This window comes from Colius striatus, chromosome 13 (assembly GCF_028858725.1).
Source record: "Colius striatus isolate bColStr4 chromosome 13, bColStr4.1.hap1, whole genome shotgun sequence".
Classification (NCBI taxonomy): Eukaryota; Metazoa; Chordata; class Aves; order Coliiformes; family Coliidae; genus Colius; species Colius striatus.
The window spans coordinates 11,827,758-11,845,444 of record NC_084771.1 but is presented as its reverse complement, the minus strand read 5'-3'; the positions used below and the strand labels follow the sequence as shown (position 1 = coordinate 11,845,444).

The window sequence follows — 17,687 nt, the reverse complement described above, 5'->3', positions numbered from 1 at the left end:
CCCTTGCTCGAAGGCTCGTCAATGCACAGAGCTCTGCCCTCATCTGCCAGCCCCGCTCCGGAGCTCTCCCCGGAGCTTTAATAAGTCTGGAGCGTGGGCTGCCTGCAAACTCCTCCGTGCTGCGGCGCCCGACGCCCCCCTGGGCCCCTCCGCCGCTTTCCCAGCGGCCGCCACGAGCGGAGGCTGCGGCGGGGCGCGGAGCCGCTGCGGGGGCTGCCCCGACCCCGGCCCTGCCCGCCGCCGCCTCCGCCGGCCTGTGCAGACCTGCGGGCGGTACCGGCCGCCTGACGGGCCGCGAACACACCCAGCAGGGTGTGTGCAGGCAGCGAGCGGGCCGGGCACGGCACGGAGCGGAGCGGGACGGCCCCAGCGCGCACCTGGCCGCCGGCGGGGCACGGGCGCTGCGCAGCCGCCGCTGCGAGCAGGTACTTGGGTCGCTCGGCTGGGTGCCCCTGGGTGGCAGCCTGGGGCACGGGAGACACCGCTGTTGCTGGCACGGGAGTTGCGGGAGAGCTGGCGGAGCGGCGAGAGCGGTTGGTTGTCCCGGCCCTGCGTGTAGCTGAGGGGGGAAAGGAAAGGGGCTGCCCGTGCTGCTTCTGTGCTCCGGAGAGCAGGGATGGGGAGCCCAGGGCTGACTGCAGGGGGGAGATATGGGGCGGGAGGATCGGGGGGATCTGGGCCGGGTTGTGCTGCTTTTGGTGTTTTGAGGTCATCTTGTTGTCCATGCTGAGCCAGGAGCTGTGCTCTCCCTCCTGTGGGGTCTGTGACAGTGAGGCTGGGCATCAGCTCTGCTGACCTACAGCCTGGGCTGGCATGGCTCTGTGAGGGCAAGGGGATCTTGCCCTGCTGATGGCCACCTGCTTGTCCTGAGCCAGCGCCACTGGGGCACAAAGGTTCCCGTGGGGCTGCAAGCACATGCTCCTGTATCAGTGACTGTAGCAGTGGGTTTGTCGCTCCTTCAAGCTCCCTGTGTCCCCCACATTAGGACCAGAGGTGTGCTTTGGGGATTGTTTGGTAGGAGTTGAAAGAGGGCTCCTTCAAGCCCTGACAGATCCCCCAGCTCCTGCTGTATATAGCTCTTCCATTGGAGCTGGAGCAGAAGCTGAACAGGGTCTGGTGCTTGCCCAGACCAGCTCTGTTTGTGACCAGTGCCCTGTGCAAGGGTATTGAACAGTAGCCACCAGTGCCGCTGCTGCAGTCCCACTCAGAGGAGGGGAACAGAGTGGCATTTTCCCTCTGAACCCTCTAGATAGCACCGCTGGTGTACATTTGTGGCCAGTCCTGTGCAACCACTCTGCCAAGCTTAAATCCTGGCAGTCACAGCCTCTCAGAGCAGCCACTCCTGCTGTACTTTGTACCCTGGGTGGGAGCCAGCTGGGGGTGATGACAGGAGGAGTTCCCTGAGCAGCTGCTGGCACCGGTGCTCTGCGGGTGTGAGAAGTGAGAGGGGACAGAGTGAGTCCCAGGAGATGCTGGCTGAGCCCACCGCTCCCTGCTGGAAATGCCTCTGCTTCTGGTGACAGCAGGGATATGAGCCTGCAGCCAGAGCCCCTGGGCATCAGGGAAGGAAACTGCTTGTCCCACAGCTTCCTGCACTCGTGTTAGGGTTGGCTCCTTGAGTGCAATCTCTGAGCAGATCACAGCTGCTGACCTGGTCCCTAGAAGACAGACAAGACAACGGTTGTGGGCATGTTGTGCTGTTTGGTATCCCCAGCACCTTGTCTGACTGGACCTGCTGATGGTAGCCCCCATCCCCGAGCCTGTAGAAACAGTCTGGGCAGGTTAGGGGTCCTTCTCTTGGACTGGTCCCTGTCTGGGCATGCCCCAGTGGCCACTGCTCTGTGGGGGTCCTGGGGGACTTCGTACACCCCAATCCTGGAGACTGACATACTGATGGTGTTTGGAAGTGAAGTGCTGTGCTGGGATGCTGCTCTGTCATGGAGAGAGCTTGGGCTGAATTTGCCTGTATCTAGGGCATGCCAGAGCCACTCTACTGGAGCTCAGAGAGCCTGTGCTAGCTCTGATCCCACTCACTCAACCTGGCCCAGGTTGGGATGAGATACAGCCCTGCTAGGCACACCTTTGCCCCCAATGTTGGAGAGGATGTGGCTGGGAGGGTGTTGTCAGCTGGCTGGCTCAGTGATTGCACTTGAAATGAAAGCCTGGCTTCATCTGTGGGGTGGTAGTGTTGTGTGGCATGCCTGGGCTGCTGGGGAGGTTGGGATGAGGGGCTGGAGCCTGCACAGCTCAGCTGGCTCACAGACACCGTGCTGAGCCTTGGGCTGGGCAGCACACTCTGCTCTTTGCCAGCACCGGGCTTGCTCCAGCTGGTTGAGCTCAGGGTCCCATGGCAGCCTGCTCAACAGGTTGAGCAGCATCTTGTGCTCCCGCTGTCCCTGGCACGGTGCCTAATCTGTGGATGTGGCCAGCAGCCCTGTTGTGTCCCGGGAGTCTGGGTCAGCTGCTTGCTGGGACACCTGGACCTTCAGTGCCCATCCCCACGGGGCAGGGAGTGGTGTGTGTGAGTACCAACGTGCTGTGTGCATCTCTGCAGGACACCTGAGGCCTGTCCCTTCAGCACTATGGCAGACCCGGCTGGCTGCTGCCGGCCCTGTGCCACCTGCCTGCTCTGCCTCTACAGCTGCCGGTGGGTCACCGCCAAGAAGGAGAAGAAGAAGGGCCTGAAAACCACCAAGGTGATACCATGGGAGATGCTGAGCTGAGGCTGGCCAGCCCCTGTATGGGAGGCTGAGTAGTGGCTGGGGTCGGGAAAGGCTCAGCCCAGACGCTGAGCTGCTGATTCCTTGCTCCTGCTCCCCAGGGCTGAGCCGCAAGAGAGCCCGGGTGCTGCCTGGCACCGTCTCTGTCCAGGGACTGCCCCAGCCTGGAGCAGTGAGGAGCCGAGCTGTGTGCTCCCTCTGGGTGCTGGGACGGGCAGAGCAGCACGCGGGCAGCAGCGGGGCTGAGCCCTGGCTGTTCCCTGCCCGGCGAGCGCATGTCTGCGGCGGGGCCCGCGCGTGCCTGGAGCCCAGCACCACGCTCCCTGAGGGCTGAGCGTGGCAGGCAGGGCCCGGGGCACTGAGTGCCCGGTGAGGCACGTGGGAGGCACGGTTCTGGGCTGGGCACGGGCAAGGGTGTCCCCAGCAATTTGTAACCTGCGAGGGTGAGGCCCTGGGATTCTCTGAGGTCTGCAGCTCCCATGGGAGTGGCTGTGCGGCTGCTTGTCCTGTCTTGCCTGGAATGCACAAGCTGGTCCAGGCTGCCAGGTGTCCCGCTCAGCAGCTGGGGTACCCCTCAGCTCCATGCATACGTGGGGCTGGGCACTGGAGACTCTGAAGCTGAACCTGGCTTCGGCTGGGCAGGCAGGAGCAGTCTGCAGGCTCACTCCTGCAATAGCAGCTCTGAGGCTAGAAGGGAACAGGACCCATGGCCCTACCCCTTCCCATGTCCAAAGTCCCAGCCTGCTCCCAGGATGGAAAGGAGGCAGTCCTGTCACGGGGGCTGTCCTCCCCAGCCTGGAAGTTTTTTAGCTTATAGGAAATGCTGGTTTGCCTTGCTGTAGTATGAGTCTCCTGGGGGCTTCTGATCCCTCTCCATGGGGCAGTTTAGTACCTGGACCCCTGAGGCCAGTGCTTGCCGTGGCATCCTGTGCACCCTGCTGCAGGCTGGGTGCTCCCCAGGGGTCTCAGCAGCCTGGGCAGGGGCTGAGTGCCCTGCAGCTGTGTGCATAGCTGTCATCTCTCTTTCAGTGTGACTGCAGCTGGTTCTTTTTTCTCTTTGGTGTCTTCCTCTTCACACTGGTGTGGCTCTACTTTGCCATCATCATCCTCAATGATTTCCATAACTTCAATGAGTGAGTAGGATCCCACATCCAGCTTTGCTCCCCGTGTCCCCCCTGCCCCTCTGACCATCCCTTTTGGTGGCAGGTTCATCTTCAAAAAAAGGAAGGTGTGGCTAGACTGGTCCCTGGTCCTGCTCATCGCTACGGCCGTGCTGATCACCTACTCGGCTGTGCTGCTGGTGAGCTTCCTGGGCTAGTGGGGGTACATAGCTGTGCTGAGCACAGGCTGGCTCCTGTGCCCTCCGCAGACAGATGGGGCCCACAGCATCTGGACTGCTGGAGCTGCCAGCTTGGGTATGGCCAGAGAGCCTGCCTGTCTCAGGAAGCATGGCCAGAGACTTTGCCTGTGTCAGGGGCCAGAGTTCCTGTGGCTGAGGCCTGTGGTTTTAGTGGGTTGAGGTGTGGGGTACAGCTCAGCTCTGACGCCTCCTTGTTCTTCCCACAGGTACTTGCTTTGTGCTTGCAGCTCTGTGGCCAGCCCTTGAAGCTACACTGGCTGCACAAGGTGAGAGTCTGGGAGGTAGTGCCTGCCTTGGCTGCCCTTGCAGCTTGGGAAGCTGTGGCCAGCCTGCTGGGGCTGCATAAGGCTTCTGTGACCCCCACAAAGTGGCTGTGTGTCCCAGCTGAGCCAGGCTGCAGCTGCTAGTCCCCCAGCCATGTGTCTCTGGGTTGGGAATATTCCCTTTGCTCAAAGCTTAGGGAAGAGAGCTCAGCTGCAAAAGCAAATGGGGGAAAATGTGGTGACTCGGGACCTGCAAGGGCTCAGGAGGAGAGGGATGAAGAGGACTCTGTCTGCCCTGCCAGGGCAATGCCCAACTGGCCTGTAGGCTGCTGTGTTCCCCTAACCACCCTGTTCCCTGCCCCACAGACGCTGCTGATGTTAACTGCCGTGGTGGTGGCTGCAGCCTTCACAGGGCTGGGAATAAAGTGGGCGGAGGAGTGGAGAAGTGCACGTATCTCCCTGCAGGTGAGTCACCTCGATACCAGAGACTCCCCCGCTGCACCCAGTACCTGGCCTGTGGGGCTGAGCTGAAGGGTGGTGACCCAAGCCCCCAGCATGGCTATGTGCCACGGGTGTTAACTCCCTGCTCTTGGCCAGGCAAGATACTGCTCCTGCTCTTGCAGTCTTGCCTGGAGCAGATGCAGTCAAGGTGGTGAGCAGTGGCTGGACCAAAGCAGGGAGTCCGTTCAGTGTCCTCAGGAGCCTGCCTTTCCCTCCCTGGCTCCGTGGCTCTTCCAGCAGTGCTGACTGCAGTAGTGGATCCGTGGCATTGGAGCATGTGGATTTGGGGGACAGGGGCTGGGCTGGAGCTGGCTGACACTCCTGCCTTTGTCTGCCCAGGCTACAGGTCCCTTCTTGCACATTGGAGTCGTAGGGGGAATGACACTTCTTGCTTGGCCTCTTGCCAGCTTCATCTACCGCACCCGCAACACAGGTAATGCCCCTCCAAGGTCTCCACCTACCCCTGGGCTGGTGCCCTGCTTCCTACCACCCAACCAGGTGGCACTGGTAGCAGAGTGGTGCAGAGTGTTGGTGCAGTGGGAACAGGTTCCCAGGACTCAGTCTGGTAGTAATGCCTGCTCTGGGTTGCCACCTCTCATGCATGACCTTTGGTGTAGCTTGATCCTCGCTGCTTTGCAGCTGAAGGAGGGGTATGGAGGGCAGACTGAGTCCTGCAGAAGTGCTGGGTTGGGGTGCAAGTGTGTGTAGTGGGCCAAAAAGAATTCTGCAGTGTTGCTGAGGCTGGGCATGCAATGCTTGACTTGAGGCAGCTGTAAGTTAATGCCCAGTGAAGAGGTTGTGGCTTATTCCTAATGGCCTGCAAAACACTTCCTCTGTACCTCATGCCTCTGTCTCCGCCTGCAGGTCTCAGGGTGTTTCTGCTGGTTGTGTACTGTGCGGTGATGATGGCGCTGTATCTGGCTCCCCTGGGAATCACCTCCCCTTGCATCATGGAGGAGAACCAGCTGCCTCCCAAGCCAGCCCTGGTTGGCCACCGAGGAGCACCCATGGTGAGTGACCAGCACCCACAGCACCTTGGCACAGTGGCCAGAGTGGATGGGCCAAGCTACTCCACCAACCAAAGCAAGGCTGTGCCCAGCTGTGGGCAGAGCAGTCCCCAGGCCAGGCAGGGAGCTGTGGGATGGGAGAGCACAGGGTGGGTGCAGTAGCTGTGGGGCAGAGCTGATTGCTCAGTGCTGCTGGGCCAGGAGCAGGCGACTCAGCAGAAAGCCTGGCTGTGTACTGTGGGCTGGGAAGCAGGGACTAGGAAGGCTCTGGATGTCTGCACTCAGCTCTCTTCCATCCCAATCCTACCAGGGTCACCCCAGTCTCACTGTGATTGCCCAAAAGCCCAGCCAAGCAGCCAGGCAGGGTGATTGCCTGCCTTCTGCCCCTTCCTGCCCGTGCCTTTGCACTAACATCTTTCCTTTTCCAGCTGGCCCCTGAAAACACCCTCATGTCACTGTACAAGGCAGTGGAATGTGATGTGCAAGTCTTCGAGACAGATGTCATGGTGAGGTAAAGGGGCAGCAGGGACACAGAGGGAGGAAGGGGCCTGTGGCTCCCGAGATGTCACCTCCCGCATGGGGCATTCTGGAACACACTTGGAAGACTGATACAGCCTGCATTTGGAAACAGCTCAGTTCAAAGGGCTTTGCCATTCCCACCTTCCCAGTGTGGGCCTGGCTCCAGCTTGGTGTCCCAATTATCTGGGAGAGGTACTGGGTTTCTGTCCTCCCCACGCAGGGTGCCTTCCAGGGCATTGGGAGGGAGGCAGGAAAACAGACTCTGGCTCTAGTTCATCTCATGCAATCCTGCTATCAGGGCAGCTATTACAGTGAGCAAGAAACTACTTGGTTCCTGGCTTGGTCTGTAGGTATTTTGTGCTTTACAGACCCTTCTTTTGTGTAGAGGACCGCAAGTAGGCATAAGCCCAGAAATTACCCTATCAGGGTGTCTGGGAGGGGGCAAAAATGCCAAGGCAGGGGTAGGAGACAAACAGCTTGCAACACAGAGTTTCTCTTTCTGCTCCTTTGCCAGTGCTGATGGAGTCCCATTCCTCATGCATGACGAGGAACTCACCAGGACCACCAATGTGCAGGCTGTGTTCCCCAAGAGGGCTGCCCTGAACAGCACTGCCTTCAACTGGACGGAACTCCAGCAGCTGGATGCTGGCAGCTGGTTCCTGGAGGTCAGGATGGCCCTGGGGTGGCTGCTTAGGGATGGGTGCATTTGTGGGTGAAGCATGAGCCCTGCCCTGGGGAAGGCTCCCTCTGGAGTGCTGGTCCTGGCAGACACCTGGACAGGCTGCAGAAGCACTTCTATGCCTGCACAAATCCCTTAGGTGTGGTTAATGCTCAGAGCTGGCATTTGTTCTGACTCCTCAGCTGAGTCATGAAGGCGGCTGGTTGGGAGATGTCTCATCCATTTTCTTAGAGCTGCACAGCCTGCCTGGGCTTGGAGGCAGCTGTGGCAAGGCTCTCCCCAAAAGGTGATTAACTAACTGCTGACCTGCTCTGAATGCCCACAGGTTCTGGGGCTGCTTGAACTGTGCTGTTAGTGGGAAGAAGGGTAGAGGTGCCTGTGGATGTGCAGAATGCCAGTCTGCACTGGAGAGGATGTGGAAAAGCCACTGTAGGAGACCAAGAACCAGAGATGGTCACCAGTCTGGGAGGTGGGAGCTTATGAGGAGACTGTCTGTGGTGACTTAACTCTCACCCTCACAGCGGAGGCCGTTTCCCACTGTGCGGAATCTATCTGCTGGAGATCGCGACCAGGCGACTAAACAGAGGATCCCATCCCTGGAACAGGCTCTGGAGGCAGCCAGGCAGAGCAATATCTCCATCATGTTTGACCTCCGGCCAGAGAACCACAGTGACTACCAGAGTTTTGTCAATGCCACTCTGGAAGTGATCTTAAAGTCAGGCATCCCTCTGCAGCAGGTGAGATAGCCACAGACCTTGTCATGGTGGGAAGTGCTCCACTGAGCATCCCTGCCACCTCAAACACCACATCTGCCTGGGTGAACCCTGCTGGGGTACCCTGCCCAGGGATGGGAGAAGTTGCCAATAATTAGGGGTTAAGGCCTACAGCTTCGGAGCTCTCCAAATATTCTGGTTCCCCAGCACTGGCAGACCTGGTGTGTAAACAGTGACTCAATTTAGGGAGGGGATCAACAGTGCTAGCAAGAGCAGGAAAACAGTGCTCAGGCTTTCACCTCCCTAGCTGTGCCACACCTCTCCCTGCAGCTCTTGGACTCCTGCTGCAACCTCCCGTGTTGCCTTTGCTCTTCATCCAGCCTCTTCAGCACGGGACACGTGTTGCCCAGAGGGAATGAATTAACACATCGCTTTCCCTTCTTGGCTGCTTGGGAATGTAGAGCAGGAGAGGACACAACAAAAGCTTGTGCTGTACTTGTAGTGCTGGTCCAAGGTGCATTCCTGCTGCAGAGGGGCCAAAAGGATTCGCTGCTTGGTCCATTCAAGGATCCAGAAAGGACAGAGTTGCTGCAGTTTTCTTAGGCTGGAACTGCCCTTAGTGGGGTCTGTTGTGCTCACTTCTTGGCTGGGGCAGGCTCGTAGGAGACTGTCCAGGCTGAGATCCTAATGAAGGAGCTGAGTGTGGAGAGGGGGACAGGAAGCAGCTGCCTGAGCAGGCCTTGTATGCCTGGGCCTGTGAGGGAATATCAGATGAGAGCCAGCTCTCTGGAGCAACTCTCCTCAGCATGTGCTCTCCGGCTCTGGCCCAGGTCCTGTGGCTGCCTGATGGGTTCAGGGACCAGGTCAAACAGCAAGCCCCAGACATTCAGCAAGTTTATGGCCGGAAGAGACTCCAGAATGAGAAGGAGCCACCGCTGCATGTCAATCTGCCCTACCAGGACATGAGCTCTGAGGAGATCAGGTGAGAGCCCTGTGCCCAGAGGCCTTGGAGCTGTTGAACCTGGGCACTGTCTCAGCTGTGTCCCAGGGCTAGCAGTGGTATGGGCCAGCTGAGGCTGAGTGCTGGCACGCTGTTGGAAGGTCAGGGTGGGTGCCACAGCCTGGGGACCGGCACGCTTTAGCAGGCAGGGCTGGTGCAGGGGCTGGTGCTGGCTGCAGTCCTCTGCCTTGCCAGCAAATCTACCCTGGGTCAGGCTTTCCAGACAGTTACTCCATGTGGCTGCTGGATCAGAGCCCAGATGTACAGCTCTCTCTGGCTGTGCTCGGTGTGCCGGCACCCTGCTGTCTGCTGCTCTGACCACGCTGCTGTCCCTGTGCAGGCAGTACCGCCAGGACAACATCTCAGTCAACCTGTATGTGGTGAACCAGCCCTGGCTCTTCTCTGTGCTGTGGTGCTCTGGAGTGAGCTCTGTCACCACTAACGCCTGCCAAGTGCTCAAAGAGATGAAACACCCCATGTGGCTGCTCGTAAGTGACCCATTCATCCTTCACCCTGCCCCACAGACCTGTGCTTCAGGCACTCATGGGTCTCTTTCTGCAGCAGGGATGGACAGCCAGCTTTCTGGAGGATGACTTTTGCTCAGTGCTGTGCTGGCAAGGGAGCATGTCACCCTGCAGAAGGGGCTGCTGGCACAGCAGGCTGGGCTGTGCCACCAGCACACCACCCCTTGTTCAGGGTTTGTCTTGTTGCCTTCCAGCCCAGCAGCACATACCTCATGATCTGGATTGTTGTAGACTGTGCTTCCTTCCTTGCCATCCTCTGGGCCTTCCTCTTGCTGAAGTACGTATGATGCCTTTCCCCCTCCTGGAGCGGGTCTGATGGGGGAGGCTGTAGTGTGCCCTGGGTGGATGGACATACCCAAACCCAGGCATATTGGCTGCCACCCCTCTCTGGACTGGGGAGGCTTCTCTCCTGTCTAAGTGAGACAGCAGTGTGTGGAGGCAGCTTTTATCACCAGTCTGCAGCTAAAAATCTGTCCTGACCCTTTCTTGAGCTGCTGGATGGTTTAGTTAACACTTGGTAGCTTACTCTGCACCCCAGGGCTTGGTGGGCTGAGGCTGGGAGACCTTGGCCTTGCTCCTTTGTCAGTGCTTTATCGGATTCCTGGGGGACTGTGTGTCTTGTGGGGCCCCACAAGGGTTAGTTCAGGGGAGGGAAGGAGGAGGCTAGACTGAGATGCTAATAGCAAGCCTATTCCATCTCCTAGGAAATGCTCCAAGAGAAGGCAAACAGTAGGTGAGTGTGCATGGATGTAAGCTCCCCTCCCTCAGAGCCAGGCTGAGCCTGTGGGACTCTCCCTGGCAGGCAGCTTTCTGCAGCTGAACGTGACCAAGCGTTTTGGGAAGGCCAGGGGAGGGAAGGGAATCCCAGCCCAGGGAATTCCTGTCCTGCCCTTCGTAAACAGCCCTGTGGGACAGCGCTGGGCAATCCTACATTCCCCAGTTCTTCCCAAACCTGCTTTTCCCTGCAATGACTGAGGCTTTTTTTCTCTCCATCTTCCCAGAGTCAGAGACGGATGTGCTGCTCACAAAGATCAACAGCTTGATGCAAGAGTGACCTCTCCGGCCTGCATCAGCCTTGGGGAGGGGCAGCCAGAGCCCTGCACAGCTTAAGTGGGCAGCACTCCTCAGGCCAGCATCAAGGCTCCTTCCCTTTGCAGACTCCTTCCTGAGCCTTCCCTCCCCTGTAGCCTTCTTGGCTCCTTGCGTGGTGCACAACTGCCCCTCAAGCTTGAAAAGACTTGAAACTGAGTTCCCAGTTCCCACCCACAGTGAGGAACTGGAGCCTTTGCAGAGGTTTCCTGGGGCTGGCTTCTGCCTGGGGAGGTGCCTGGGGGTCCATCGGTGCTGGGGCAAAGACTTCTGGCCCAGGGTTTGGAGACTAGTGGAGATAGGAGTCAGTATTTGGTGCAGGGTAAGGGCAGCCTCTGCCTGGCAGCAGCATCTCTGCAGACATGGGTGGGAAACCTTATTTAAAGTGCTGCTTCCCTAGGAGCTGCCCTGCGCCGAGGCTTGAGCAATAGGAAGGGGGGGTTGTCACGGGAGGGGGATGTCTTTCCACACCATGGACCGGGAGCAGAGCTCTTCCTCCTCCATGCTCGATAGAAGTCCTGTCCCTGCTGGCTTCATGGTTGTGGGCCAAGGTGTTGTCAGCCCGTGCAGCAGTTCGTGCCAGTTGCTCTGGGGCTAAGGGCGTTGGGGGGCAGGGGAGGGTGCTGTTAGGACCACGGGCACGCTGCTGCTGCCGCTCGGCTGCGGAGGGGCGCGAGGGAGGGGAGCGGTGGGTCTCGGCGGCAGTTGCTTTGCAGCAGAGCGTTGAACGTGGGAAGGGGGATCGAGTCGGTTGTACTTGTTCCTACCTATTTATGTCAATAAATCAGCGGAGTGGTAGACGGACCCCCGAAGGCGTGAGCCTGTAACAACGGCTTCCTCCGACTTTCCTGCTCCGCTGCCCCGGCTGCCTTTACTCGCAGGTCTCGGGCGCCTGGAGCGCGGCCAGTGCCGGGGCAGGCGCGGCGCAGGCGGAGCCGGTCCCGGGGCGGGCGGCGATGCGCGGCCCGGCCGTGCCATCTAGTGCCAGCGCGGGGAAACGGCGCCGGGGACCGAGCGGCTCGGCTGGGCCGGGCTGGGCCGGGTCGGGCCGTCCCTCGGCAGCGGGGAGGGAGCGGGGCCGGGCCGGGCGCAGGCCGAGCTCAGCGGTATCCCGCGGGCGCCGAGCAGCCGCGGCGCGGGGCCCGGGCGGGGCCGGGGGCGGGGCCGGCGGGGGGCGGGCGCGGGGCGGCTCCGCGGCGGGTCCCCGCGGGGCGGGGCGGGGCGGGCGGCGGCTCGCGGGCGGGCAGCGAGCGGAGCGGCGGGCGGCCGCGGCGGAGCGATGATCCGCCGGCAAGGTAAGGACTGCCCTGCCCTGCCCTGCCCTGCCTTGCCCTGCCCTGCTCGCAGCGCCGGCCACCGCGGCCCTCCGCGCTCAACAAGTGTCTGTCCTGCCGGTACCGGCACCGGCACTGCGCCCGGCGCCCCGCACCCCTGACCGGCAGCTCCCGCCCTCTTTCCCTCCTTCTCTCCCTCCCCGCCCCGGGCTGGGCCGGGTAGTCCTGTCTAGGGCACCCGTGGGATTGATACCTGAGGACCGAGTCCGGCTTCACACCTTCCCCGGGCTGTGGGACGAGCCCTCGTGCCAGCTTGCTCGGGCCGGTGGCCGCGGGATGCTGTGGGGAAGGGGGTGTGGGAGTGCGGGTCCTGCAAGGAGGGATCTGTTGTAAGTGGCACTTGTACCTTGAGGCATAGTGAGATGGGCCCCATACACGACATACTCCTTGGGTGCTGCAGGAAGGGTGTTCCAGTCTCTCCCCTGTGTTGAGGGCACAGCAACTCCCTGGGTTTGCTGGCCTATGGGTAGAACCCCCCTGCTCCAGCTGGCTGTCACCCAGTGCTGGAGGGGCCAGCACAGGGTGTATGCTGCTCTTTCTGTGCAGCCTGGACTGGAATGGGATGTTCACACCAGATTCACTGTCTTTGCTACCTGATGTGGTGGCCTTGGTTTTCACCTGCTTCTTTGGCTTGTGCTAATAAGGTCAGGAATGACCAGGCAGAGATGACAACCTTGCTCACAGGATGCTGGGCAATGTCTGAAGCCACTGTCTGATCTTGCAGAAAAGGAAGCCCTTAGTGATAATGCAGAGCTGGGATGCTTGTAAAGCCCAATAAATCTGGAGCTTGGGGAAGTCCTTGCATTTCCCAGAGCCAGCATGGAGCCCAGCTCTGAGCAGGCGCTATTTATGTTTCCCCAGGCTCTGTTCTGCTCCTGTGATGAGTCAGTGTGGGACAGTGACACAGGCAGGACTGCCTTCCCCTCTCGCTGGCAGCAGAGCCGGGAGGGCAGGCAGCCCGGCGCTGGGACAGCAGGTGGCACACACCCTAAGCAGACACAAGCCCCCTTGTTCCATGACCTGAATTCCCTGCTGAGAGCCCTGGGATGAGCAGGGTCATCCTTTCTGCATGAGTTCCTGGGTGAAAAAGATGAGTGCCCAACAGTGGCGGGATGGCTCCCCCGCCTCCTCACACAGAAGCCCTTTGTCTGCAGGCTGCCTGGGTGACAAAGGGAAATATTCATTGATAGGCCTGGGACAGGCTCAAGGTCCATGGAGGCTCCTCACTCTCCAGAGAGGTGGGCCATGTCTGGAGCTGGACTGGCAGATTTGGGTGTCTGCCCAGAGAAGCATGGAGGTGCCCCAGCACAGAGAGGTCACAGCTCCACTATTTTAGGCCTAGGGTTGTCTCACAGTGATGGTGAGCCCAGTTTCTAACCAAAGCATTGCTTCATGGCAGTCTCCAGCTCCCCTCCTGGCCATCATCCCTCCTTCCCTGCCTCCAAGGCATCAGTTCCTGCTGCCCCAAGGCTGCTTGCTGTGTGAAGCAATTCTTACGCTTCACTCTGTAGAAGCCCAAGTTTTGCCACTCATGTAGCCCAGCTCACACTGTGTGTATGACCATCAGGCCCTGCATGGGAGGCTGCAACTCCTGCTGTAGTACTTGTGTAGCTAAGACTTGTCCAGCTGCTGAACGGCTTCCCTGCGTGGGAGGTGGCAGAGGTGCTCAGGCTGCTGAAGGTGAGGCAACCTCAATTTAGACCCTGACTTTCAGAGTTGAGGAGGGCCAGCAGCTGGAAGCACCTCACTGCCAGCCCCTGCCTGCCTCTCCCCTGTGGCCCCTCTGCAGCTCTCAGCAGGGTTAGCTCTTCCAGGTACCTGTAAGGAGGCTGCTTTTGTGGCCATTTGACCCTTTAAAAATCCAGAGCTGAGAAGCAGCTTGAGGCATTATCCAGGTGAGCCCCTTGCACTGCTCCAAGGCTGCACTTGAGCCTTCCCTGACAATATCTGTCCATCCTTCGGTGTTAATGCCTTATTACTTTTGTGTCATCTCTGCAGACACTGAACGGGCAGTGGAAATTCTGACCAGGTACCAAAGCACCCTGCGGTCCCCGGAGGAGCAGGAGCTAAAAGCCTCCATTGGAAAGATCTCACACATCTTCCAAAGTGAACTCTTCCAGGCTCTGCTGGGTAAGGTCCTGCCTTGTGATCCCTGGGGCTCTCCTGGGAGCCTCATCTTGCACAGGTGCCTGGCACTGACCAGGCTGGGTGCATCCTATGCAAACACATGGATGCCTGCAACACCAGGGAGGAGCTGGGCTGTCTGTCCCTTCCAGGGCTTGGGCAGGAGATATTGAGGATCAGGGCTGCAGTCGCTGGGTGTTTGCAGTCAGGTGGTTGTGGACAAGGGGTGAAGCTACCTCAGTGAGGCCCTGCCCAGCACCTGCTGAGGGCCTCTGCCACGAGCACCTTCTGCACTGTGTGGGCACAGTCTGTCCCCACCACTGCTGGGCTTCCAGCTCTGCTGCCATGCAGGCCCAGCCAGTCCCCACTACCCCTGGGCTTCCAGCTCCTCCCTGCAGCCCTCAGCCTCATCACAACTTGCTCTTTCTTTCTATTCCTGCTGCTGACCTGAAGGGAAACAAGTTTTTTCTGTCTTTTAAGATAGAATCCACACGTATCTTGCTCCTTTTTTGGTATCCCGGCCTCTCTTATGCTTAGAACCACAAGCACTTGTGAGTAACATTCTCTGCAAGGGGTTCCATTTCACACAAGGAAACAGGCTTGACAGCGAGGCTCATCTTGGGGCTGGGGACGAGAAAATGCCATTTTGAGTGCAGTGTGAAGTTCTCCATGTGATTTTAGACAAACACAACTGGAGTCTCACTGGACCACACAGCTTCTCTGTGTGAGACACAAGGCTATCTCACTGAACAATGTCATTTGAAAATGCACTTTCTTTGCAAAGTAGGGGTTTTTTTTCTTTTAGAGAAACAGAATTCAATGGTTTTGGACTCTGAAGTTGCTCAGCTCTGTTTCCTGCCAGAGCAGACCAGATCCTGGCTGTGTGGGTTCACTTAGGGCACTAATTTTGGATTCCCAGAGAATCGTTTGCAGAAGCTGCAGTGTGCCAAGAGGAGCTGAAGCTCCTGCTCTCCTCCTCACCTTAAGTCCCGCTGTGGGCCTCAGGGAAGCACACACAGCTGTGGCTGTAGCCAAGTTTCCATGCTGGGAAGGACAGGAAAACACCCCAGAAGCTCTGCACTCCAGATGACCTGGGCCCTGGGGTGCTGAGTTCCGAGCTCTGTGCCTCATTCCCAATGTGTTTTGACCCAAGGTTGTCTCAGCTCTGGAACTCCCTCTCACTGTCACTCTCCTTTCTTGGCAGCTCTCACCTTTTCTTTGCACCTCTGCAGCCAGAGACCTATTTCTGTGCCCACAAAGCCCCGAGTTGCCAGCAGCTTCTGTGTGCTTCAGGTTATTCATTGAAAATTGAATACAATCATGAGATGAGTGGTGCATCCTGAGCTATTTTATTCTCTCTTTTCCTTGCTCTTGCTGTTGGAGCATCACCTGGAAGCCTTCAGCCCCAGCATGTCTTTGTGCAGGGCTTGTACTGGGACATCTGTGCTATTGGCAGCAGACTTATAGCTCAGGAGAGCTCCCCAGGGCAGTGGGCACCCATGCCAAAGGGACCAGCGTGCATCTCCTTTCTTGCCTCTTCATTTATACAGCCCACTCTCAAAATGGTCCCTAAGCCACGGTTAGCCCCATGCTGGAGACAGCAGTCCCCAGCAGGGCTGTGGTAACCTTGGCAAACCTGACACAAGCCCAACACCCCTGACTGCTTTTCTATGCTTCTCCAGCCCTCCCCAGGGCTGTGTGAAGGCAGCAAAACAGCTTTCCCAAAGCCCAGGGCTGTTCATATCAGTGCAGAAGTGGTGTGGAGAGGCTGTAGCTGGGATGTGCATGGGATTCTTCCTCACTCCCTGCCCAGGCTTCCCTGCTCCCTGCCTGTCCTGCTGTCCTGTCCTGTTCTCCTGTCTTGTCCTGTCCTGTTCTCCTGTCCTGTTGTCCTGTCCTCTTGTCAGTGCTGCCACAGGGGAGTGTCGCCTGATTGCTGGTGACCTTTTCAACTGGTTGAACAGGATATTAGTTCCCCGTGCCAGAGTAAGCTTTCTCTAGATGTGTTTACCTAAGGAGGAATTTGCATTAATTACTTCCGCCCCCTCCTGTGAATTCCTCAGTCCCTGCATGGACACACATGTGTGGTTCTGTGCCTGGCTGGGTGCTCGCTCTGCCCTCACGCAGCTCCTTTGGTGTCCACGGTCCAGAGCTGCTGGAGCACGTGAAGGCTTTGGAAGGATGGTAGAGTTATTTGCTTTTCACACACCCCCCTTTTCCCAGTGGGCTGTGATGTTCTTGTCTTAAGTTTACTGGGAGCTGTGAAGCTGGGTCGGAGCTTATCCGAGGGAGGAGGATTTGCAGGAGAGCCATGGGCACGGCTCTCCATACAGAGGCTCCCATTTCCCTGCCCCATGCCAGGCCAGATGCTTCTGGCTCTAGAGGGGTTTCAGCCTGTAGCAATCCATCCTGCAGCCTTTCAGCAGCATGAGCCTGTTTTTTTCCAACCCCTGGGGAAAAAAAATGCATGAGCATGGTACATCCTTATCCTAGATCACATGCTCTTAGGGGTAACCCTCTCCTAAGACATGTCTTGGCTGGCTTGAGTTTGAACACCAAAATGAATTATACCACAGTAGAGCTACCAGAAGTACCAGATGTCATGGAGTTTTTCCAAGCTGGTCTACATGAAAAATGCTAGGGATATGGCTTTCCATATGTTTGGGGGGTTTTTAACAATGAGATGTTTTGTGGAAGCCTCAGTTCACCCAGCTCCAAGCGAGGATCTTCTGGGATGCTCAGATGAAGTCTGTGTGGTATCCAGGGCTGGATGTATCTATCACCGTGAACATGCCCAGTGTCACTTTGCACATGCACCGTTTTCTGCCAGATTCCTCTTGAGCACAGCACAGCCCCTTAAATCCCTGTGACCACTGTGCCAGACTCCCTCTCCCAGGAGCTGCCCGTGCCCTAGGGCACGCTGACCCTGCCAGGCCCGCTCCTGGCCTGAGTGCTGTGGCGGCTGCCTGGGCGCAGCGCAGCGATGCGGGAGCTGCTCTGTGCTGGAATGCACCAGCCTCTGCTCTGCACAAAAGAAATTCCTTGGCTGCTCGGAGGGAAAACAGGCTGTGCTGGCTCCCTCCTCCTGGCCCCTCTCCCTGCGTCTGAGGCTGTGGAGCCAAGCGCGTGACTTGCAGGGAAACAGCCCGGTGAAAGGACGCTCCCTCCGGAGCCTGGGCTCGGGGACGCGGCAGCTGGGCTCGGGCAATCACAATCCTTCTTCCTCTCTGCTCCCTGGAACCTTCAGAGAGATGCTTGGCCCTCGTGCCACTGGAGAGGATGAGACTCACACATATAAGCAGCTCCCTGACCTTTCCTTCCCAGAGCTGAAAGGGGCCGTTGTGCCCTTTGCAGCGGGTGAAGCCGCGGAACAGGCAGGGTCTGTGTGCGCCCGGCCACCCTGGCTGCCAGCAGCCAAAGGGCAGCACTCCTCCCTAAAGCCCTCCAGGGCTCAGCTCCTCTCCTATGCCCGAGCAGTGGCTGGTGCAGACCCCAATGAGGTTCTGTCACCCTCTCAGCAGTTCCTGTGGCTCCTTTTATCCCAAAAAAGTTCCTCCAGGAAAGCCCTGCCGCTGTGGAGGCACAAGGAGAGGTCACTCGATGCAAAGTCCAGCTGGGAGCTCAACTCACCAGCAGCACTGCTGGGGATAGGGCTGGGATAGGGCTTCACTGGGTAGCTGCAGGAGGCAGGCTAGAGAACTGGAGGATTCCCAGCCCAGAGGGCTCCTCCTCTTGCAAAGTAGCTCATAGCCAAGGATGGAAACTCACAGCTTGCTTGAAAGCTGTGCCGTGGCAGCCGTAGGTGTGAGTTCTCCCTGCGGGAGCGGGGATGTGGCTGAGAGGCTGCTACAAGG

The 17,687-nt window shown here is 58.7% G+C and overlaps 2 protein-coding genes across 3 annotated transcripts in view; both read left to right on the top strand.

Moving 5' to 3' along the window:
- The first annotated feature begins 364 nt into the window (after positions 1-364).
- Positions 365-10,962, top strand: GDPD2 (glycerophosphodiester phosphodiesterase domain containing 2). Its single transcript, XM_062006689.1, has 16 exons — positions 365-425; positions 2,555-2,696; positions 3,750-3,853; positions 3,927-4,020; positions 4,287-4,346; positions 4,710-4,808; positions 5,184-5,277; positions 5,709-5,854; positions 6,280-6,362; positions 6,885-7,035; positions 7,571-7,786; positions 8,593-8,744; positions 9,103-9,250; positions 9,481-9,563; positions 9,991-10,019; positions 10,288-10,962. The coding sequence occupies exons 2-16, from the start codon at positions 2,583-2,585 to the stop codon at positions 10,338-10,340; spliced, it is 1,626 nt and encodes a 541-aa protein (XP_061862673.1). The 5' UTR covers positions 365-425; positions 2,555-2,582; the 3' UTR covers positions 10,341-10,962.
- A 650-nt stretch (positions 10,963-11,612) lies between these two features.
- DLG3 (discs large MAGUK scaffold protein 3) overlaps positions 11,613-17,687 on the top strand; it is a 71,523-nt gene continuing 65,448 nt past the window's right edge. For both annotated transcript variants that reach the window (XM_062006352.1, XM_062006351.1), the window contains exons 1-2: positions 11,613-11,670; positions 13,708-13,839. In XM_062006352.1, coding sequence (XP_061862336.1) covers positions 11,655-11,670; positions 13,708-13,839 — 148 coding nt within the window. In that variant the 5' untranslated portion in view covers positions 11,613-11,654. The remainder of the gene's footprint in view (positions 11,671-13,707; positions 13,840-17,687) is intronic.

Bases quoted from the DNA above. Each gene is read 5' to 3' on its own strand.
- GDPD2 (XM_062006689.1), top strand. From the start codon at position 2,583: ATGGCAGACCCGGCTGGCTGCTGCCGGCCCTGTGCCACCTGCCTGCTC. The intron at 5,278-5,708 runs GTAATGCCCCTC...CTCCGCCTGCAG, and splicing joins CTACCGCACCCGCAACACAG to GTCTCAGGGTGTTTCTGCTG. The intron at 8,745-9,102 runs GTGAGAGCCCTG...GTCCCTGTGCAG, and splicing joins ATGAGCTCTGAGGAGATCAG to GCAGTACCGCCAGGACAACA.